Source organism: Gracilinanus agilis, chromosome 1, assembly GCF_016433145.1.
Source record: "Gracilinanus agilis isolate LMUSP501 chromosome 1, AgileGrace, whole genome shotgun sequence".
Taxonomy (NCBI): domain Eukaryota; kingdom Metazoa; phylum Chordata; class Mammalia; order Didelphimorphia; family Didelphidae; genus Gracilinanus; species Gracilinanus agilis.
This window is the reverse complement of record NC_058130.1, coordinates 559397928-559421761: the sequence shown is the minus strand read 5'-3', so window position 1 is coordinate 559421761 and position 23834 is coordinate 559397928. Positions and strand designations below refer to the sequence as shown.

At 38.1% G+C, this 23834-nt stretch overlaps 1 protein-coding gene across 2 annotated transcripts; it reads right to left on the bottom strand.

Annotated features, from left to right (window-relative positions):
* Positions 1-2650: 2650 nt before the first annotated feature.
* Positions 2651-16821, bottom strand: PRELID3A (PRELI domain containing 3A). 2 transcript variants are annotated; one of them, XM_044658071.1, is made up of 5 exons: positions 16657-16818; positions 16340-16429; positions 11398-11468; positions 11183-11285; positions 2651-2722 (listed from the first exon to the last, which is right to left on the bottom strand). In XM_044658071.1, the coding sequence occupies exons 1-5, from the start codon at positions 16792-16794 to the stop codon at positions 2651-2653; spliced, it is 474 nt and encodes a 157-aa protein (XP_044514006.1). In that variant the 5' UTR covers positions 16795-16818. The 2 variants fall into 2 exon arrangements, with proteins under 2 accessions (XP_044514006.1, XP_044514007.1); XM_044658072.1 differs by lacking the exon at positions 2651-2722 and adding an exon at positions 7321-7420 and having other exon boundaries at positions 16657-16821.
* Positions 16822-23834: the final 7013 nt, after the last annotated feature.

Below are 23834 nucleotides of genomic sequence, written 5' to 3'. Positions count from 1 at the left end.
GTTTTAGGAAGAATAATGATAAATTAGAGCTTATGTGGAAGAGGGCAAATATGTGTGGAGTCTCTGTGTGTCACCCCCCCCCACATACACACACACCATATAAGGGTTTAGTTGATAGATCTGGGGACAGGAAGACTTAAATGAAGGCATGATAGTTGCTTTCAAGTGTTTACAGGACTGCCATAATGAAAAGAAGACTTAGAAGTGTTCTATGTGGCCCCAGAGGGCAAAACTAGGTGCAATGGGCTGGATAATAGTAGTAATATGAGTACGAGTATACTTATAGATAGCACTTTTAGATTTATAAAATATTTATTCATATATGCATATCTACATATGTATTATATATACACATATCAAGTATCTATGTATATATACACAAACATGTGTATGTATATATAAAATATCCCTTGTGATCCTTTTAACAGGCTATGAGGTAGATGCTATTATTAAAACCCATCTAACAGATAAGGCAACTGAACCTCGGAGAGGCGGACTAACTTTTCCAGAATCAAAGAGCTTGCAGGTGTCCATGCCAGGATTCAAACCCATATCTACCTGATATCTGGTCCATCAAAATCACTTCCTTGTTTCTGAAACACGTCTCTAGGTTCTATGTTTTTGTGGGGGGCGAGGATGTTGCATGCACCTCAGACAGAAATATAGAAGACTTTATTCTGTTTTGGAAAGAAATATGATATCAGGTATGGTAACACATGCCTGTAATACTGGCTACCAGGGAGGCTGAGGCTGGCAGTTCTCTTGAGCCTGGGAGTTCTGAGCCGCAGTAGGTTAAGGCCTACCAAGTATCTGCACTGAATCTGTCTGAGCATCCAAAAGCACAAGATTATTAGGCTGCCTAAAGAGAGGCGCGGTGACACCAACTGGAAGCAGCAGATCAGACTTCCGTGCCAGATGGTAGTACGATCAAGTTCATGAGTAGCTCCTGAACTCCTAGCCTGGGAAATATGGGTAGTCTTTTTTTTTTTTGAGACAGAGAGAGAGACAGAGAGAGAGACTGAGAGAAATGGGAACAGGGAGGAGAGACAGAGATGGGGAGAATGAGGGAAAGAGGGAGAAAGAGAGGAGAGAGAGAGTGAGTGAGTGAGAAAGAGAGATGGGAGCAGGGAGGAGAGACAGAGACAGAGACGGGGAGAATGAGGGAAAGAGAGGGAGAAAGAGAGGAGAGAGAGAGAGAGCAAGAGAGAGGGAGAGAGAGAGAGAGAGAGAGAGAATATCATGCACCCAAAGCAAAGAATATGTTAGCAAAATAGTCTATTTCTCCTTGAAGTATCTGAAACAACTTAACTGGTCATATTAATTATAATAAACATAAATTAAGAAAATATAGTCCCACTCCCATTTCCAAATACTAGAATAAAATAAGGATTTGTTATTCAAGTTATTAATTATGTAATTCTAGCCAAGTCCTGCCTCTTAAGTTCTCCCTAAATTCTGCTGTTAAGGTGAGGCAATGAAATCTCCCTAGTGGGGTCGCTGTATGTGCAAAATGGACATAAGTCCCTGGAAGGTCAATAAGCCTGACAGGAAGATGCTTGCTATAGAAAGGAGTGCAGAGACCTTCCAGTAGTAGAATCTACCTGCAGCCCACATTCAGTTGTGCTTTGCCAATGCCCCTCTCACCCAGGTATTATTTTTACCTGGAGTCTACGAACTTAAAAAAAAAACAAACCACAACCTTTTGAGAAATGGTTTTCAATCTCCTTGGCTTCCTTTGAAAGGCTAAATATTTTATTTGATGCATTAAAAATCTGTCTTCTGAGGGCAGCTGGGTAGCTCAGTGGATTAAGAGCCAGGCCTAGAGATGGGAGGTCCTAGGTTCATACCTGGCCTCAGATACTCCCAGCTGTGTGACCCTGGGCAAGTCACTTAACCCCCATTGCCTACCCTTCCCACTCTTCTGCCTTGGAGCCAATACACAGTATTGGCTCCAAGACAGAAGGTAGGGGTTTTAAAGAAAAAAAAAATCTGTCTTCTGAGAACTCAGGGCTCCACAGGCTTCATCAGCCTGCCAAAGGGATCTGTGACCCAACAGAACTAAACCCCCTGCTCTAGTCCATGAAAATGACTTTTTGTCTCAGTTAGATGAAGGAAGCTTTTCTGTCTATGATTGCAGTGAATTTTCAAGATCTAAGGATGTACTTTAATGAATTGCTGTGTTACAATGTGAAGAAATTAGACCCTTTCTTACTTTGGGACTCACAGAGAATATGTCTTTTTTGTTGGTTTTTGATATCTGAATTTCAACTTCATAACTCCTAACTAATATTATTTTCATCCTCTGAGGGGGAAAAAAGGTCAAAGATTTACGTTTAACTCACTTGGTAAAAAAGGTTAGTTTTGCTTAGGATAAAACCAAATGAGCCTCCCCACAAGCCCCACCAAAAGTCATCATATGGTGAATTCACAGGCTCCTTTAGAATTAATTTCCTAATTCAACTCGCAATCATGTTCTGGGTGTGCATTAATAGCTGATGGTCTGATGAACCGAGTAGAGCACAAATTGCACAAAGAGTCCAAGAGGGTACTAGGAAGGGAAAATGATATCCTTGACCTATCCAGGCTTCTGGATGTTCCACATTGCCTGGGCATCTTGAGGCTGCTGCTGTTGCGGATGCTGCATGCTTAGTCAAGGAGGTGCTGCCAGTTCCTCCAATTCTGCATTAAGTCTGCTGATCACCCACTCCAAGCCATCTCGACCCTGCCAGACAAAGGAAGAGGAGTCAACAACGTGCCGATGGATGAAATCCCCAAAGTTAAACAAACAAAAGGCATAACTAATCAATGTTTCCTCTTTGGAGTCCATTACCCCTCTCTTCTAATGCCACTGCCAAAAAGCTTCTCAGTAAAGGACCGATCGATCAGTCTCGTCTTTATGTTGCTATAGAAACTACAAAGCATTAAGGCAATGGCAGCATAAAACATAATAATTACAAAGCTTCATTATTAATGTCATTTAGACCGATCAGAGGAATAGAGTCAGGAAGTCGGGGCTTGGGATCAGAAAGACCTATGTTTGAATCCTATCTCAGATGCTTCCCAGCTCTGTGACAGTGGGGAAGTCACAGAATTTCTTTCAGCCTCAGTTTCCTCATCTGTATAATAATATATTATAATATATAATAATAATCTGGGGATAATAATAGCATCTACCTCATAGGGCAGGTGTGAGGATCAGATGAGAAAACACGTGAGAACAAAATGTTCTCATCTACCCATTCCACCAGAAGAAGTCTCCACATGCCTGGGGTAGACATTCCCCAAACTCATTAATGAGCTTAGGGTCTATCTGTTATCCTCAACCTGGTTTAACCTGTCTGCCAAGAAAGTTTTATCAATATATGTATAACCCAGTGGAATTGCTTTTCAGCAACAAGAGTAGGGAGGAAAGAGGAGAGGGAAGAGAACGTGAATCATGTAACCTTGGAAAAATACTTAAAAATAAATAAATTTTTAAAACTAAAATAAAATAAGTCTAAAAAAAAGATAGTTTTATCAGCACGTGGCTGCTGTGCATGTGCCAGTTTCTTGGAGCCACAGGTGAGTATGAAAGGTGGATGCTAAAGGTGGATGAGCCATCCTGAAGAAGTCTTGGCCAGCTCTCACACCAGGGGTGCTAGTCCCCCCCTAAACACTGGTGGTGATCAAAAAGAGTCAGAATGGCTTCATCAAAATGGTCATTCCAGACTAAATTTAAAAAAAATTACTAGGATGAAAGATCAAGGAGATGTCGAAGATATGGTTTACCCAGCTTTTTACAAAGCACTTGACAAAAATTCTCCTGCCGTTCTTGTGGATAAGACAGGAAAATGTGGGCTAGAAAATACTAGCGTTAAGTGGATTTGGAACTAGCTGAATGGGCAGATCCATGATTTAATACAGACTTACTTAGAAGATCCCCACTGGAGTGCCCCATAGATCAGGCCCTGGCTATTTTTTTTGGATTGAGACACACATGGTGCACCGATCAAAACTTGCAGGTCACAAAAAGTGAGTAGGGACTGTCAATACAATGAATATTAGAGACAGGATCCCCAAAAGCCCTGATAGCATTTAAGAGTCGGAAGGAAGCTCCAGGGTCATCTAGTCTAACTTCCTCATTTGACAGATGTAGAAACTGAAGCCCAGGGAGGGTAAGTGACTTGCAGTAATTGGCAGATATGGGATTTGAACCCAGGTCACTGACTTCTGAAATAGTGTGCTTTTCTCTGTACCAGGATGCCTTCCTTGGGCCAGAGTTTTGAGCCAAATCTTTGAAAATAAAATTTAAAAAAATTGTTGTAAACTTTCATATCTGGATTAAATATATCCATGTCACAAGTATAAGATGAGGGAAGGAGACATGGTTAAATGGCCACTTATCTGAAAAAGATCCACAATTCTGGAAAATTGCAAACTCAATACAGTACAATAATAGAGTGCAATGGCAGCTCAGAAAGCTCATGATGCATTATGGGAAGTACTGCTTCTAACACAAGGGAGGAGATAATTTCCCTCTATTCCACTCCAGTCAGAACCATCTAGATTGGGCTGTATGCTACCACACATAATACTATATTCAGTTTGGGGAGCCACATGCCAGAAAGCATTCTGTAAAGGATTGGATACTATGGTGAAAGGTCTTGAGAAAATGTGAGATGAGAAATATTTGAAGGAATTGGGAACATTAGCCTGGAGAAAAGAGCTCTTGGGGGTGGGCAAGCGATAGTATCTGAACTGATGTTATACAGAAGAGGGTCCAGATTGTTCTGCTTGGCCCCAGAAGACAGAATTAAGAGCAATGGATAAAAATGAGAAAGAGGGGCAATTAGGTAGCCCTGTGGATAGAATGCCGAGCTTGGAGTTGGGAGGATCTGGGTTCAAATCTGTCCTTGGATGCTTCTTAGCTCTGTGGCCTTGGGCAAGTCACAGCCCCAATTATCTAGCCTTTACTGCTCTTCTTAGAATCAATACTTGGTGTCAATTCTAAGACAAAAGGTAAGAGGGTTTTTTTTGTTTGTTTGTTTTTTAAGAAATAAATGATAGAGAGGAAAATCTGGGCTTTTTTATAAAATAAGAAAAAAAACCTTCCCAATGATTAGAGCTATCCCAAAGTGGAAGAGGCTGCCTGAGTAAATAGATGGGCTCCCCATCCATCACTAGCGGCCTTCACTCAAAAGCTGGATGACTACTAGTTGGCTATGCTAAAGACAGGGTTTTTATTTAAGTTCAGGGAAGACAGACTATCTTCTGAGATCCTCTGCTACTTTGAGATTTTATGATTATATTCCCTTTTTTGGAGTTTCCTCTTAAAGTAAAATTAGGGCACTTAATTATTTAATGAAAAAATGTAAAGCTTAAGTTTATTCACTCTTTAAAATGGGAAATCTGCTCACATGGGGCAAACACATGAATAAGCAAGCATGCTATTATAATTTTTTTTGCAGATATCAAAGAGAAGAGCTCATAAATCATAAAGCTGGCTTCAAGGAAAAATTCTTTGACCACCATAAGCAGTCTAAGCACAAACTTAATGAAATAAGCCATGGAAGCTGCAGAGCTTGTTTTTAACTGATGGGACGATACACACACACACGCTGAACAAGCAAGTCCTAGAAAGCTTGGCAATCACAGAGAATGTGGCTCAGAAGGTTATTACAGGTGCAAAGCTGCAGGGTAGGAATTTGAGGGTATCAATTCATCTAAAGAAGCAGGAAACTATTCTGTTTCCAAGCCACTATGCAAAAGTAGCACAAGCTACCTAGTAAAACAGAATCAAAAAATAAACCCACTCACAGACCAACTGCTATTTCAGTTGTCATTACACTGGCTAAAAAAAAAAGCAATTATGCACCACCATAAGAAACGATAAGCAGGTTAATGAAAAAAAAAATTACTAAGACCTACATGAAATTGGGAAAAATAAAAATGAGTAAAATTAAGAGAATATTATATGCAGCTACAGAATTGATGTTTGAAGAATAATTTGTCAGTGTTCACCTCCAGAGAAGGAACTGATAGATAGAAACATGAAAGACATAATTTATATATATTGTTTTTTATATGTATATAATTAATATATACTATATTTCAACTAAAATGAAAGATTTCCATCATCAGTTTATAACTCTGCCTATATATTATTTTAAAAAGAATAATTATTGAAAGTAAGAATCAAAGTTGACTTTCAGAGAATGAATTGCCTTTTAGAAGTTGCAAAAAATGAACTAATATGGTTTTCATCTAGAAATAAAATATTGTCATGAAATAATATCTTACATTTGCATAACATTTTAATCTTTGCAAACACTTCCCCAAAATTATTTCACTACTGTCAACCAATGAATAAATGCTTAGTAAGTGCCTACTATGTGTTGGGCTCTGTGCTAATAAACACTGGATCCTTCCAAGGACTCTGTGGTATTATTATTCTCACATGATAATTGAGAAAACAGAGGCTCAGACATGTTAAATGACCTGCTCATGGTCACAGAGGCAGGAATGCTGGATTCCAACTCTGATCTCTCCTGATCCTTCTTCCCATTGAACCATGTTGCTTTTAAGTAGAAAATGCAGAGTATAAACCTGCATGTCCTTTTTAGCATTGCTTGACAAATTTGCTCTCAAACCAGGAACGAACTTCATCATTTAAGAACCAGATTACTTTTTCAGCTTTCAAGATATAAAAATGGCAGCATGTACTCTAAAGTACTTGCTTTGATCCATAGATTGACTCAAATCAGATTCCCAATGGGCTATAGTAGTGATGGCGAACCTTTTAGAGACCAAGTGCCCAAACTGTACCCTCATGTCGCATGTGAGCTGCCCCCCTACCCCAGACAGGGGAAAAAGGAAGTGCTCCCATTGGGCTGCTGGGCAGAGGGGTAGGTAATGTGAAAAAATGTCCTCAGTGTAGTGGAGAGGGGGAAGGAAGTAGCCCCCTCTGGCACATGTGCCATAGGTTCACCAACACAGGGTGTGTGTGTGTGTGTGTGTGTGTGTGTGTGTGTGTGTGTGTGTGTGTGTATATATATATATATAAAATAGAATTTGAAGAGATCTAAGAAACCGTTGATGTCATCTCAACAAGGCACTTCCTGGGCCATATTCTAGTAAGTGGAACTGCTCAGGTACAATGATTACCTGGAACCTCAGATTTCCAACCCCCGTCTTAGAATATGAGTAAGGTGCCAAGGGAATGGTGTTACACAATTCATGCAAAGGAATTTTTAAACTCCTCTCTTCTACCTCCTCTCCCCCCAAAAACATACCATGCAAACATTCAATAAAATGGTAAGATGCTATACCAGGGTTAATGAATGCTGTAGTTGCCACTATTTATCCCAAATGGTAGGTGTGGATGCAGTTAGCTTACAGCATTTTCAGAATTTTGAATTATCCACTCAATAGCAGCCCACCCCTGGAGCAACACAGAAAAGATTTACAAAATGGAGTGAGACACTCTTTATCTATCACTTTAGACCTCTAGCAATAAAGCTGCAAAAAAAGAAAATTCTCAGAATGAAAAAAAAAAATTCCTTTCACAGTTAAATGAACAGTAAAGGCTTTACCTTCCCCAGCAAGCTTTTAACATTGAATAGATTGTTTCTCAAATTCAGAAATAAGATGCTGTTTATTCAGTACTTGCAAATTCTTCCCTCTGTGAACAGACCATCTGTTGGATTCAAGATCTCATATACCAGGGGTCTTAATTATCAACCTGAATTTTTTGTCATTTCCTTGAAAAAATTGGGAGAGATAAAGGAGCTTCCTCACTTATGACATGCACAGCCAGTCAAGTGAAAGTCATTGGCATAGCTCTCATTGGAAAAACTCTGATCTGGGAACGATGTTCCCTCAGCTTTCCTAGAAGTTGAACAATGGGACCCAGGATGTCTAGGTAGGAAGGGATGGGTAGGAGGGGCAGAGATCTGAAGGAGGCTCTCTAGGCCCAAAGCAAATTGCCACCCCTCTCCATGACCCTGATTAGATTCCACTAAAAATCAAAACACAAGTTTTCTACCCTATTATATACCAACAATTTTTTTCTATGTCAAGACCCACTTAGCAGTATATGAGGCCTATGGAACCCTTTTCAGAAGATTTTTAAATATGTAAAGTAAAATGCAGTTTCACAAAGAAAAGCAACTGTATTGAAAAACAATTATCAAAAACTTTTTAAAAAATAAGTTTACCAACTCCAGAATAAGAACCTCTCATTGTCCCACCTTAAAGGAAATAAGGTCATTATTACTATTTATTATTATTATTATTATCATTAAAAAAAACAGAAAAACCCTTCAGCCGTTGAGTTTAATTGCCAAATGAGAGAAATATTTTCTAGCAACTCCTAAAAAAAACTGGATGGAATTAGAAACAATTTGGCACCCTCAGTTTCCTGAAGTATTTCCAGGCATTCACAGGACAATGTTTAATCCAATTCTTTGATTGTAATTTCCCAAAGTCTCCCTGGACAAAGCTCACCTGACTATTGCCTGAATTTCTCAAATTCTAATTTCTCTGAAAACAGAGTAAACTCATCAGTCAGTGTGGTGAGACGGAAACAACCTTGCATTTAGAGTAAGGAGACCTGGATCCAAAGCCTAGCTTTCTCTATTTACTGCCTAGATAAATCATCTAGTGTCTCTGAGCCCAATCTGTAAAATAAAAAGGTAGGATTAGACGGCCTCTAAGTTTGTCTCTGGCTCTAAGACTATGTGCTATGATCCTAATGTTAATGCAAGCTACTGTCTTCAACTGGTTTGTGACTTAGGGGTTGGTGAACACAAAATATGATTGGCATTCCATTGACCTTTGAAAGAAGAAAATTATGATTTTTATATGGCAAGAATCAAATAAGCCCAAGAAAGTGACCAAGAGATAGGATTGAAAGCATGGGACCCGAGTTCCTAAGATTATCTTAGGTTTCTAAAGTTCCTCTCTTCCAATGAGTTCAAGGCATTTTATATGCAATAGAAGTACAAGGAGATCATTGCTGTCGACTCTCATGGACATTCCTAGCTGTTTTTCCAGTTGTTGTCCTAGATGGCTTTGCTTTTAAGTGGGAGAAATTGAGGGAACCATGAATGGCATACTAGGATTTCCACTCCACTTTCCTTTCTAGTCCTGATGCTATAAAGCGTATTTTCTGCTGGAACAGTTCCATTCTCACTGTCATTACTACCTGCTGTTACTCTCATTCCATGAGAATCGAGATGCATTGAGGTCTCAAAGGATACTAACAGGTAGTTTTCAGATGAAAAAAATCAAAGCTATCTACAGTCTTTTGTAAAAATGTTCTAAGGTACTATTATTAGAGAAATGTGAATTAAAACAACTCTGAGATGCCACCTCATACCTACAGATTGGCTATGACAAAAAAGCAAAATGAGAAGTTGGAAGGGATGACAGAAAATTGGGACACTAATGCACTAATTAATGTTGGTGCGGTTGTGAACTGATCTAACCATTCTGGAGAGCAATTTAGAACTATGTCCAAAACTGTTCATTCCCTTGACCGTTAATAGCACTAGTAGGTCTGTCTCTCAATGAGTTTTTTTTTTAAGTACAAGAGCCTATATGTGCAAAAGTATTTATAGCAGCTCTTTTTGTGGTAGCAAAGAATTGGAATTTAAGGGGATGAACAAGTTGTGGTATATGATGGCATGCTGTTCAGTCGCACCTGACTCTCATAACCCTATTTGAGATTTTCTTGGCAAAGATACTGGAGTGGTTTTCTATTTCCTTCTCCAGTTTATTTTACAGATGAAGAAACTGAGGCAAACAGAGACTACTATTCCCTAATGATACTATGATGGAATATTATTGTGCTACAAGAATTGATAAGCAAGATGCTTTCAGAAAAACCTGGAAAGACTTGCATGAACTGATGCAAAGTGAAGTAACACCAGAACACTGTACGCAGTAATAACAATATTGTAAGGAAGAACAATTATGAATGACTTAGCCATTCTCAGCAATACAATGATTTAAGACAATTCCCAAAGACTCATGATGAAAAATACTATCCATCTCTAGAGAAAGAACTGTTTGGATCTGAATGCAGACCAAAACATACTTCTTTTTAGTTTCTTTCTTTTTTCCCCTCTTTTTTGGTCTGTGTTTTCTTTCATAACATGGCTAATGTGGAAATATGTTTTGCATGACCTATATCAAATTGCTTGCCTTCTCAATGAAGGGAAAGGTGAAGATGGGAGAAAATCTGAAATTCAAGAAAAATTTTTTTAAAGTTAAAAAATTTTACATGTAATTGTAAAAAGAAATGAAACATATTTTTAAAAAGATGCAATGGGGTAAGCAGTCCTTAGGAAAATTATACTGCTATAGCCTAAAACAGTGATGGGCAAACTACAGCCTGAGGGCCAGATGTGGCCCCCTGGAATGTTCTAGCCAGCCTTGTGACATTATTCCTAATCTGACGAATACAATGAGTAGGATACAATACAATGAAACTTCAAAAGAGTTGCCTTAGAAACAGACTGGCAGATGAGCATTTCCTTTCCTTTGGCCCCCTCTTTAAAAAGTTTGCCCATCACTGGCCTTAAATGTAGCAGAATGGACTTGATGGCATTAAATATGAAACTATTGGAAATCTATACTAACCTTTCTGGCTTGGTTAATGAAATATTAATTCAGTCTGTAACATTTCAGTAGAAGCTGATTTAATATGATTTATTTGCTAACTTTACCTGATACTTGAGCTGAGAGGCACTGGGTTTCAATACTGACTAAATTACCCTCACCTAAGACTGAATCTGTAGGCATCCCTTCAGGTTTGTTTTTTTTTAACCCTTACCTTCTGTCTTAGAATTGATACTAAGTATGGATCGATTCCAAGGCAGAAGAACAGTAAGGTCTAGGCAATTGGAGTCAAGTGACTTGCCCTGGATCAAATAGGTAGGAAGTGTCTGAGATCAAATTTGAACCCAAGACCGCCCATCTTTAGGCCTGACTCTCTATTCACTGAGCCACCTAGCTGTCTCCACCCAAACAACTTTTAAAGTAACCAAGGCATTGATTGTACTGCCAAGAACTTTGCTTAGTGGGAACTGTAACTCTCAGAACTCAGAGCAAGAGAACAATGATTAAAATGTTTCACACGTTTAACTTTAGCAGCACACACAGCCCATGCACCCATGGCACTGGGGTTTGCAATACCTACCTTCCGGGCATTGGATGATATGGTGTTTGCCATTAGGCTTTCCAAGTAGCTGCCTAAACTAAATCCCTTCACAGTGATGACTGCTTCGTGTGTCAGCACCGTCCTATGGAGAAGCAAGCCAAGAAGACTTCACTGGCATCCAAAGAAACATTTCCCTACCCCCCTGCCCTCACCCTTGGAATTTGACTGGCAAAAGTTAAGTTGTGATTACTTACATTTCAGGGTTGTCGGGATGAGGTGTGTACACCAACCTCTCCTTCACCAATACCAAATTTGTGAGTGTGATCTTTAAGAAACAAACAGTAACTTCCATTTTTCATTCCTCTTTTCGGTTCTCCCCAAGTCCTAGTTCATTAGCTGTCTAGGCTCTGTAGCTTTAAATAACAGTATTTATTGACACCAGAGCAAAAGCAGCATCTGGTCATTGGTGCCAATGGTTCCTGAAGCCCCAGGGAAATTATTTCCTATGCGTTCCTCGCTGCTGACTTCCACTTTGAGAATGGTTTCCAAACTATACCCAAGAGGTTCCAACAGTTGTGGAAGAGGAAAGAATATTCTTCAGTTAATTCTCCAGGGAATGAATTAGATATTTTTCACCACATGTATCCAAAACATCCATTCCGTAACACAACTGCTCCCCAGGAACTCAAGAAGGTATTTTAGGTCTATGAACAAAGCTTATGACATCTGGGATAACATCTACATCTTAAAAGCAGTTAAGTGGTTCAATAGATAAAGAGTCAGGCTTAGAGACAAGAGGTTCTGGGTTCAAATCTGACCTTGGCCACTTACTAGCTGTGTGGCCCTGGGCAAGTCACAACTCTAATTGCTTAGACCTTATCAATACTTACTATCCATTCTGAGACAGAAGGCAAGGGCTATTAAAAAAAAAAAAAGCAACATGCCTTGAATCAGTTCAGGCAAGATTTATCAACTACCTATGCAAAACTTTCCATTAGTGAGAGCCTGGAAAACTAAAGTTTTGGAACTGATAGCTTTATGAGCTTTTCAACTCCCTTAATGCTAACTCCAGATCTCATTTTCAAAAGTTTTTTAAACCCTTGCCTCCTTCTTTAGAATTGATACTAAGTATGGATCAGTCTCAGGGCAGAAGAACAGTAAAGCCTAGGAAATTGGGATTGAGTGATTTGCAAAAGCAAAACAAACTACTGGCGGTACTGAGGTCATATATAACCTGCAATTATGGGACTTTCACAGCCCTAATATGATCAAAAGCATCCTCTCAAGGAAAGGAATCAAGTCTGAAATCTTTGGTGAGCTTAGAATTGCCCCATAGACATAAAGTAGTCAAAAATGAACTTCTGAAGATGCAAAGAGAAAATTCTGATGAAGAGGAAAATGCAGTTGACTAAAGAGACTTAACGTATATGTCCAGGGAACTCACTGGCCAACTGGAAAGACATATGCCAGGAAATGAAATGGAGAATTCGTACAAAAAATTGACAGTGTGAGAAGAGAGAAACTCAGGAGCAGAGAGGGAGGAAATCTAAGAACCACAAAACTGGGTTTTTATTTTCTATTCTGATGGGGGAGGGAAGGAAAATCAAGGAAAGAATAGCAATGGTGCTGCTCACTGTTGATGGAATGTTAACAACAGAGGGAAGGCAGAACTGCAAAATTCTTTTGTTTCTGTTTTCTCTGCCAAGAACAACTTTGGGACTGGAAAGGGAAGAATAAAAAATGATTACTATGAACCTGAAACTATAATAACTGAGAAGACAGTGAAAGAACACTGAGCTGTCCCTGAGGAGTTCAGATCAATAAGTCTAACTGAGCCATGACTGTCCAGCTACTTTCTGTGAGATCTGAGGGTTCATAGAAAATCAAAGAGTTGTAATAGGCTAAAAGAGTAAATGTCCTGGTTTTCAAAAAATGGATAAGAGTGATGCCTGCAAAGTATAATTCTCTGATTTTGATTCCTGGTGACACTCTACAATGTGTTATAAAGGAAGAAATTAATAAACACTGAGAAGAAAGCGAGATGGTTACATGGAGCAAGCATGGATTTATCATGAATAGGTCATGCCAAACTAATTTCATTTCCTTTTTTTATAGGGTTACTAGACTCAGAGATAAAGAAAATGCCATAGGTAAAATTTATCTACAATTTTAGCAAATTGTTGACAAAGTCATTCATGTTATTCTTGTGGACAAGATGGAGCAGTGTGGGCTATATAACAGAAGAGTGACATGATTCATTAAATGACAGATATAACGAGTAATCAATAATTGTTAGATATAAACTTAGAAGACCTAAAGTGGAACTTGTCCTTGGATTTGTTCTGTTTAACTTCGTGTGTATAGAATTGAAGGAGAAGGGAACTATCAGTATTAATGACTGAAAAAGAGAGAAATGAAAGGAAAAAAGTCAGTGAAACATTTCTTAATAGACATATGAAAATAGAAGGAAGTTCAGAGGGAGACAACGACAAGCAGAATTCTTGAAACCATGATGTTGAATTTATTTATATGCTTTTAAAAAAGCAAACTTCATAAAAGAAATTCACAATTTCATATATGACCCTCTTTCTGTTCTTCTTTGTATATGGAAATGCTCATGTTTGTCAAGTTCAGAATAATATAAAATAAAATTTATTTTATAAAAATATTTTTATCAGAGACTTAAATGAAGGCCTAGATGGCACAATTATCAAACTATCAGATGAAACAAAGCTAGGAGGCAACACTAACTTGCTAGATAATAGTCAGGAGCCAAAAAGATTCAGATAGACTAGAACACTGCACCAAATATCATGAGAAAAAATTAATAGGACTCAATATTAATAAAGTTTTATGTAGCCATTGAGAAGAAAATCAAATTTCAAAAGAACAAGATAGAAGCAATAGAGCTATATAGCAGTTTAGCTGGAAAAGATTTTAGATTTAATAAAGTGAAAAATTAACAAGAGTTAACAGTGTCCTATGAGATTGGTCAATATGGCAGTGAAGGAAAGTGGTAAATATTGGAGGGGATGTGGTGAAATTGGGGCACTAATGCATTGTTGGTGGAGTTGTAGACCCCAACCATCCTGGAGGGCAATAGGAATTATAACCAAAGGGCTATAAAAATGTGCATATCCTTTGATCCAGTACTACCACTATGGGGTCTGTATCCCAAAGAGATAATAAAAAAAGGGGAAAGGACATAATTGTACAAAAATATTTATAACAGCCCTTTTAATAGTGGCAAAGAATTGGAAATTAAGGGAATATTCATCAATTGGGGAATGGCTAAAGAAATCGTAGTACATATTGGTAATGGAACACTTGTGCTATAAGTAATGATAAGCAAGATGATTTCAGAAAAAGCTGTAAAGATCTGCAGAAACTAATGCAGAGTGAAATAAGCAGAACTGAAAGAACATTGTGCACGGTAACAGCAATATTGTACAATGATTATCTGTGGCTATTCTCAGCAACGCAATGATCTGAAACAATCCTGAAAGATTTATGACAGGGAATGTTATTCGCCTCCAGAGAAAGATCTGTTGGGGTAGTTTTTCACATCAATATATTTTTGGTTTTATTTTGGAGTTTTGGTTATGTACGAGTGTGTTCTTACAACAATGACCAATACAGAAGTGTGTTTTGCATGACAATAAAAATAAAATTTTAAAAGAGTTAATGGTATCATGATAGGCAAAAAAGCAAATTTGACCTTAGGACAGGTTAAAAAAAGATGTAGTCCCTAGGGCTAAGGAGGTAAAAATTCTACTATTCTCTGTCACATTAATATCACATCTGGAAGATTATATTTAATTCTTGTTACCACATGTTAGGAAAGATTTTGATGAAGTTGAGGATGATAATTGATGATGACAGCAATATTTATCCAGGAATTTAAGTGTAAAAGTGCTTTTTACATATTAGCTCTTATGAGCCACACAATAAACCCTAAGAGTTAAGGACTATGGGTACTAGGGATAGGGATAGGTGCTCCATCATTGGCATAAGGACTTCCCAAACGAGGAAACTCCCTCTGCCAATGAAACTAGCATTTTTTTAGCAACTTAGATCGTTGCTTGGGAGCATTAAGAAGTTAAGTGATTTGCCTGGTATCACAGAGCCAGTAAATGTCACAGAGGGAACTTGAACCCAAGACTACTCAGCTTTGAGACTGGTTCTTTATTTGCCACACCACATTGCCTCTCATCTGATGAGTATTATCATCCCAATTTTATAGATGTGGAAAATAACATGCAAACTTGCCCATGATCATACAGGTAGTTAGTATCAGAGACAAGATTTCAATCAATTTTTTCTAAGTCCAGAACTTGATCAACTAAAGACCTGGAAGAGAGTGGCCATGATGGTCAAAAGCCTTGAGACTATGTTACATGAGGAGATGATAAGGGAACTGGTAATATTTAATCAGGGAAAAAAAAAAGTTAGATGGAGGACATGAGGACTATCTTCAAGTATTTACAGGGCTGTTTTCTGAATAAGAGATTAGTCTTTGTTTGTTTGAGCCCAGAGGGAAGAATGAGGAGCAAACCCTCAAAGTAAATTTAGTCTGGATGGATGGGGAAACCTCCTGACAATTAATGTTCTTCTGAAGTGGAACTGACTTCTTGAGAATTAGTGAGTTCTCTCTGACTAGAAATTTTCAAGCAAAAGACTTGTCAGGCACATGAACGAGATTCTTGTTCACGCATGGGTTGGATCAGTTGGACAAGAAGGAACAAAATGTCCTTTCCAATTCTGAGATTCAGAGACTCCATAATTTATAGTTACTATTCTTGGAACTATTAGACTATTAAGAGTAATAAGAGCTTCTATAGTTTTTTAAAATTTTATCTATAGTATTCTTAAATTCAAGACTCCTCTAATGATGTGCACTTTTCATTGTTTGCCCAAAAGCAAGGACACAGTTACTTCCTTTCTGTTTTTTCAGAAAAAAAGCAACAAAAACAACTGTACCCCAAGCTCATGCACTTTTCTCATGTTTTCTGCCAGAAGGAATATAAGGCCACTATTGTTTTTCAAAATGAAACAACAAAAAATACTCATGAATATCTTGTCTCAACTAAGAAGAAAAATCCTCTTAGATCAAAGTTTGAGAGTATTTGGGAATAAAACAGCAAATTTATTCTACAAAAATATTAAGATCCTTTCCAAATGCAGTTATTAACTTACATTGGTAGAACATAGCTCCATCTTTTTTCCAACTGGATCTACAACAGAATGCTCTTGAATGTATGTCAAAGTTCTATTGGTTCCCAAGACCTGAAAAACAAAAGCACTGGAGTATTGGGAAAATGCATGAAAGAAACTCAGACAGAAGGTCAATGTGTCAGTATCTAAAGAACAGAAAATACTTGAGAAACCAGGATTTATGTCAAGATAATCACATCCTTAACTGCTCACCAGATGACTTGACTGACACCTGTAGAGCAACAGATACAATAACTGAGAGAGCTATTAAAAGAGAATATTTTCATATGAGAACTTACCGCTTTCACCAGAGCTGGGAGTCCCCACTCAGTGCTGAGAAGACGATGGCTATGTAACCTGCCTCGGTTATCAAGGCTCCTGTCCAATACATCCACTCCTACCACACAAGGGTTCATTGGATTTGGATATTTCCTCATAGCAGCTTTGATGACAGTGTCCCATGGGTGGCTATGGAGAAAAAAAATGCAATTGACCCATACAAAGAGGCATACCAGAATGTTCCAAAATATGCTTATAGGTGAGCATGTTTGGACTATTAATATACCCAACTCCCAAATCAAACCTACAGATAGGAGTAAAAGTAATAATAGCTAGAATTTGTATAGTGCTTTAAATTTCACAAAATGATCTATAAATATTATTTTACTTAATCTCCATAACAACACTGGAAGGTGGGTACTCTTATTATCTCCATTTTACAGAAAAAGAAACTGAGGCATATAGGTGAAGTGTCTTGCCCAAATTCACATAGCCAGTAAATGTCTGAAGATGGATTTGAACTAAGGTCTTCCTAACTCTGAGTCCAGCATTCTCTCCCCTGGGTCATCTAGCTAGCAAATCCCATAAATAATAAGATGTTCTCTTGCCTGACAAGTCTTCAACACATTTTGGGAATCATCATTATTTTATTTACTTTTCATTTATATATATATATTTTTTTTTAAATTATTTTTTTAATCCTTACTTTCTGTCAGAATCAATTTTTTCCCCAGGGTCACACAGCCAGGAAGTGTCTGAAGACAGATTTGAAGACAGGATTTCCCATCTCTAGGCCTGGCTCTCAATTCACTGAACCACCTCATTACCTCCTTTATCAATATCTCTTGTTTTTGACATTTCCAAATATAGTATTCCTTTTATCCATACAAATTAAGCTATTTTTATAAAAAGAATAGAAAACAAAGATTTAAAAAGACAATTCAACAAAATTAGCCAGAATATGAACCAAGTCTGATTTTATATGCATGTTCCATACCCAGAGTCCCCACCTGTACAGTGAAAAAAGAAATACATTTTCTCTCTTCTACGCTGGGTCCAAGTGGTATCATCATAATGACTCAGTGTGCAGTTTCAGGCTTTTTTGTTGTCGTTGTTCTTTCCATATATATTTCACTCTATACTATGTCATGTTTTTTCATACTTCTCTGATTTCTTTATATTTATCATTTTTAAGCATAGTAATAGTCTCTTACATTTATGAAACAAAATTTGTTTAGTTGTTCCCCTAAATAACAGGCATAGTCTTTCTAGTTCTTTGCTTCCAAAAAAGGCTAAAATGTATATTTTGTCTTGGGGCATGTGTTTAACAGTGTGATTTCTGGGTCAAAGCAATATGGACATTATAATCCCCTCCTCTTTTTGCACAATTCCTCCTGTTTTTAATATAGTCGTTAGCTAGAAAAGCTGTTAAATAATGCTGATTCATTCAATATCCTACTGAAGCCATTATTTGTTTCAATCAGTTTCTTTGCTAGTTATATATGTTTTCTAAGTAATTCATTACATTAGCAGCAGACAGGTCTCTGCTTTACCTATTTTTATGTTTGCCTTTTTTTTTTTTTTTGCTTTCTTTCTCTTTTCTTATTGTTACTGTTACTGCTGGCATTTATTCCCAAAACAATAAAGAACCAATAAAAGGGGCCTCCTTATTTTACCTGTGCATTTATTTGGAAGTCTTCTAGAATTATTTGAGCCCAGTACAATGGAAAGAGTGCTGAATTTGGCATCAGAGGGTCTGAGTTCAAATTCCATCTCTGTCACTTACTACATAAATGACCTTGAAGAAGTATTGTAACCTTCATAGGTCTCAAATCCTTCAAACATAAAATAGGGAGTTAGATCAAATAATCTCTAAAGTCTCTTCTGAGTCCAAATCTGTGTTCCTGTGTGTAATTCTATGATCCCATTGCAAATAATGCTAGTTCTTGGTTTTAGATATAGATTTTCAAGTCATATTATTATTTATTGTATTTATCATTTATTCTATCACATAATTTTTCAAATAATATTTGTCATATTGCTAATGCTATCACATCAAAATGACCTTTCTAAGATTTTATTTATAGTTTTTTAAAATATAATGTCTTTTGTTAAATTTTTTTGCTGAATCTATAAATATAATCATATAATTTGGATATTTTTGTTTTTAATAAAATTATGTTCATTGCTTTCCTAATTTTGAATTTATACAATGTGTGAAAATAAAAAACCTCTATCCCTCAACACCCTAACAATTGAACATAGGTGTCACAGAGGAATGTCATATCTAACAGCCTGACACTGGCATCTCAAAGCATAGCATCTCTGCTGGTTAGGTTGCTCAGTTAAGCTCTCAAGGTCTGCCCCCTCCAAAGGGCAGCTCCTTTCAACTAGGAATAATTTTCCCTTGAATCCATGGTTAGCTCTCTTTTCTACTGACATAAATCACTAACCTTGAATCTGCTCTAATAACTCTGTGTCTGTGTGTCTGTGTATCTGTGTGTGTGTCTGTATCTGCGTCTATTCCCTCCTAGAAGCAGTATCTTTGTTGGGGAGTAATTTTACTGCAGAAAATAAATAAATAAATAAAACAAAACCCAATTCCTACTCCTAAAGCATTCTGGTGGAGACACACACTCCACAAAACTGCTCACCAAACTGGACTAACTTGACTGGTGGACCTACTTCAGGCATAGCTATGTAAAAGGCCTCCAGGGACCACAGTAGGAACTTAATAAAAACTGAATGTTGGATTTACTCAAATATAGCACACAGGATCCAGGGGAGGGGAAAATCAAGCAAACGAATGATTATGGTATAATGGAATACAGAGGAAATGAGGCATGATGTACCTCTGTACTTGATTCAACAGGAATATAAAATGCCAAAAGTTTAAAATTTAACAGATCACGGTTACTTGTATTTATTAAAGAAAATAACTTTGAAAGGAAAAAAGTTGATGAGGAAGCAGAGGACTGAGATTTCTGTGTAATTAAATGATCCATTAAGAGGCAGCACAGACTGTAGAAGAGTTCTAGATTTGAAACCAGAAGACCTGGAGTCAAATACTGCCTCTGTCTCTTGCTACCATGAGCAATTCTGGTGATTTCTCAGGCTTTGATTTCATCTTCTGCAAATCGAAGGGGCTATTCTAAAAGCACTCTAAAATCCCTTTTAGGTTAAAAATCTATGATCCTGGGGGCAGCTGGGTAGCTCAGTGGAGTGAGAGTCAGGCCTAGAGACAGGAGGTCCTAGGTTCAAACCCGGCCTCAGCCACTTCCCAGCTGTGTGACCCTGGGCAAGTCACTTGACCCCCATTGCCCACCCTTACCAATCTTCCACCTATGAGACAATACACCAAAGTACAAGGGTTTAAAAAAAAAAATCTATGATCCCATGATCACTCAAGTTTTTAGCATGGCTGGACTAGTTTCTATTTATCTAAAAATATTCAGGACCAGGCATAAGCAAATTGTAAAGCAAGGGGAAAATGTTTAATGGATACCACCTACCACCCTAACATTACCTTCTTTTGTCCTTATTCGGTTTTCCTTATTATCTTCCCTTCCAAGAACCCTTGAGGCCAACCAAATTAGGAAAGGGTCTGATATTTATCAGTGATACTATGAAACATTGTACTATTGAATTAATTTGCTTCAATTTACCCCTCTAATTCAAAGAATATTAATTAATGTTGGAGAAAATTGGAAGCACAATTATTTTGCAACATTTTGATGGGCTAATCTCCCACCCACCTACTGTCCAAGAGTTGAAAGACCCCAATCCCTATTGAAAGACAAATAAAATGCAAAGATAAAGTAAAGTTGTCTTTTGTAACAACTACTTGTTGTCCTGGGATAAATTTTGTCTAAAAGAACTTCTTTTACAAGTGTAAAAGTATTTGATCATTTTCCCTTTGAACAGGGAATGTTTTCTTATAATAAATCCTGCCAGTTGCATTTAAAATAATCCTCTTTTCTCTCTTAGGTGATCTCCTTCTTTCACTACTTCTCCCTTTCCTCTAAAACACTTTATTTATTTAACCTAAATTGACTCAGAATACTGCTGGTTAGCTGTGTACTCTAAGTGGGCATGAAAAAGGACAAAACTCAATCAGTACTCTAGGAAGTTAAAGCTGCTATTGTGTAAGAGCAACCTTCCTTAGTGTGCTAATAAATCTCTGCTTTCAGCTTGGCCTTTTCTCTTTGACATACAGTCATCAGAATCCCACTGATGGGTACACTTCTCCCAAATATTCCCATTCCTTGATCAAAAGTATTCCTTGATGCTAAGTATTTAACTACACATTGAAGGCACTGTGCTAGTCCTAGGATACAAATGCAAAAAAAATAATAAATAAATTACACGATTCAAGATTTTTATTCCAACTTCATCAAATGATAAAAGTCTTCTTGATGGAGAATTTTTAAACATTTGGAGAAAAAGAAAGTTGAGAGATTTGGGAGCAGAGCAGAGCAGAGCAAGGCAGCTATTCTCATTGTTCCAGGAATCACAGGATGCTTAAAGCAAGCCCTAAAGAAAAACTTGCTATGGGTTGGCTATTGAGTGGGTTTAATAGTTGCAGGCTCTACCCCAAGAGAAACTTCTCTGCTTCTCTGAGGGAAACTCAAGATGCCAGAGGCCTTCTCCCTAAGGCAAAAGGACCAGGTGTCCTAGTATAATTGATTTCTTCTTGCTATCTAGTTAAGGGCATCTGGAGTAAACCACGACCAAGTACAGCTACCCTGTTTCACTAAGTCTTCTCCTTACAGAGCTTTCTTTTCCATTTAAGAGTCCCAGAAAATGGAAATGTAGAGTCAATTTTCAATGTGTCCTCACCCCCTCATCTGTGCTGCTGCCCCAGATTTGGGTAGGGGTATCTCCCACTCAGTCCCACAGCAGAGTGACAAGGCTTTAATGAGTACCTTCCTACCATCATGTCTTGATCTCTCTCATCCTTAGAATGGCGAGTATAAATGATATCACTGTGCTCCTCAAGGGCCCTTCAGAATAGATAGGGGCAAGGATAAGGGCATGAGGGATGTCACAGAAAAATTTAGACCTGGTCTATGGTGGGGCAGGTAGTTAGAACACAGAGTGACCCATTTATTGAATTATATATTGCATATTCATCCCCTTTCTCTCTGCTCACCATCACCACCCTGTTAGGCCTTCATCGCCTGTCCATTTTTAAAAGGCCCAACCATCTTAAAACATAGCTAGATGGCTACTCTTGTTAGTGTTTCTAAAAAATTCTCTATTTTGGGGGGCAGCTGGGTAGCTCAGTGGATAGAGAGCCAGGCCTAGAGACTGGAGGTCCTAGGTTCAAGTCCGGCCTCGGACACTTCCAGCTGTGTGACCTTGGGCAAGTCACTTGACCCCTACTGCCCACCCTTACCACTCCTGGGCCAAGGATGGTCCCTAGCCCGGATGAAAAAGGAGGAGGGTTGGGCGGGGGGGGGGTAGCAACCCCACCCTGTAAAAACTACATCTGCTAATGAAACTGCAACCTAAAGTAGGGGCAGCTGGGCTAGCTCAGTGGATTGAGAGCCAGGCCTAGAGATGAAAGGTCCTAGGTTCAAACCCGGGCTCAGACACTTCCCAGCTGTGTGACCCTGAGCGACTGTGTGTCCCATTGCCTACTGGTTGTGGCCCTATGCTCCTAGAATGGAGTCCCAGGATAAAAAAAAAAAAAAAATCATGTCATTCATAAACCAGACCTATGAAACAGGATGTAAACAATAGTTCTTAATAAGCAGCTAAGTGCATATCTGTCAAATTCCATTTAGCTTTTGTTCTAAAGCTAGAACTCAATGACAAGACAGTTAGCTGAAACAATTTCTAAAGCCATCAATAGCAACTTTGTTTATAACTGACAAATCACTTATATCTATGACAAACATTTAATGTATTTCCACAATGTACTATAAAATCTATACTAAACTAAAATTAAACTCAATCACTCAGGAACTACACTAGGTACTAAGGCTATAAATACAAAAAAAAGAAAACAATTTTTTAAAACTTCCTTCTGACTTTGTAACAACTCTAAAGCAGAATGGCAAACAAGATTAAGTGACTTGCCAAGGGTCACCCTGCTAGGAAATATCTGAGGCCAGATTTTAATCCAGATCCTCCTAACTCCAGGCTTGGCTCTCTAACCACTATGACACGTACCTGTCCCTGAAACAATTCTTAATCTCAAATAGCTTGCATTCTATAGGTTTAAAAAAGTGTTTCTATATGTATACATTATACATATAGGGCTATATGGATATACATATTATACATGCACATATACACATATTTTCTATCTATGCTTACAGAATACAAAATAAATACATCAGTCATTAAGCATTAATTAAACACCTACTGTGTGCAGGCGCTGTGTTCAGTGCTAGGGATATAAAATACAAGGTAGTTAAGTATAAGGGAGAGAGGGCATTGGTAGTTGTAGGGCTCAGGAAAGGCTTGATATTGAAGGTGGTGTTTGAGCAGTCTCTTGAAGGATGTGAGGGATTCTTTGAGATGGAGGGGAGGAGGTTGTGCATTCCAGGTATGAGGGAAAAATCTATGCAAAGACATAATGGACAGAGATAGGGGAGGTAGAGTTGGAGTTCCATGTGAGAGAAATAAAAGGAAGGCCAATTTGGCTAGACTATAGAGGAAGGTAAACAATGTATAATAAATCTGGGAAAATAGGCTGTGATCAGGTCATAAAAGGCTTAAAAGGCTCAAAAAAGGTGTTTATATTTTATCCTAATGGTAACAGGGAACCACTGTAGTTTACTGAGTCTCAAGGAGTAACCTGGTCAGATCTTAGCTTAAGGAAAATCACTTTGCAGTTATGTAAGGATGATAGTGGGGAGAGACAGGAAAAAGGGAAGTCACTATAAAAGTAGACTGGGGGGGGGGGGGCAGCTGGGTAGCTCAGTGGATTGAGAATCAGGCCTAGAGATGGGAGGTCCTAGGTTCAAATCAGGCCTCAGACACTTCCCAGTTGTGTGACCCTGGGCAAGTCACTTGACCCCCATTGCCCACCCTTACCACTCTTCCACCTAGGAGCCAATACACAGAAGTTAGGGGTTTAAAAAAAAAAGTAGACTAGGTTACTATTAGTAGCAGCTAGGTGGCTCAGTGGATAGAGATTGCCAAGCCTGGATATGGGAAGTTCTGGGTTCAAATGTGACCTCAGATA

Excerpts from the sequence above, each read along its gene's own strand:
- PRELID3A (XM_044658071.1), bottom strand. The coding sequence starts at position 16,794 with ATGAGGAAATATCCAAATCCAATGAACCCTTGTGTGGTAGGAGTGGAT. Across the intron at positions 11,286-11,397 it reads CATCCCGACAACCCTGAAAT|GACGGTGCTGACACACGAAG; the intron begins GTAAGTAATCAC and ends GCTTCTCCATAG. Across the intron at positions 2,723-11,182 it reads TATCATCCAATGCCCGGAAG|GGTCGAGATGGCTTGGAGTG; the intron begins GTAGGTATTGCA and ends TTTGTCTGGCAG.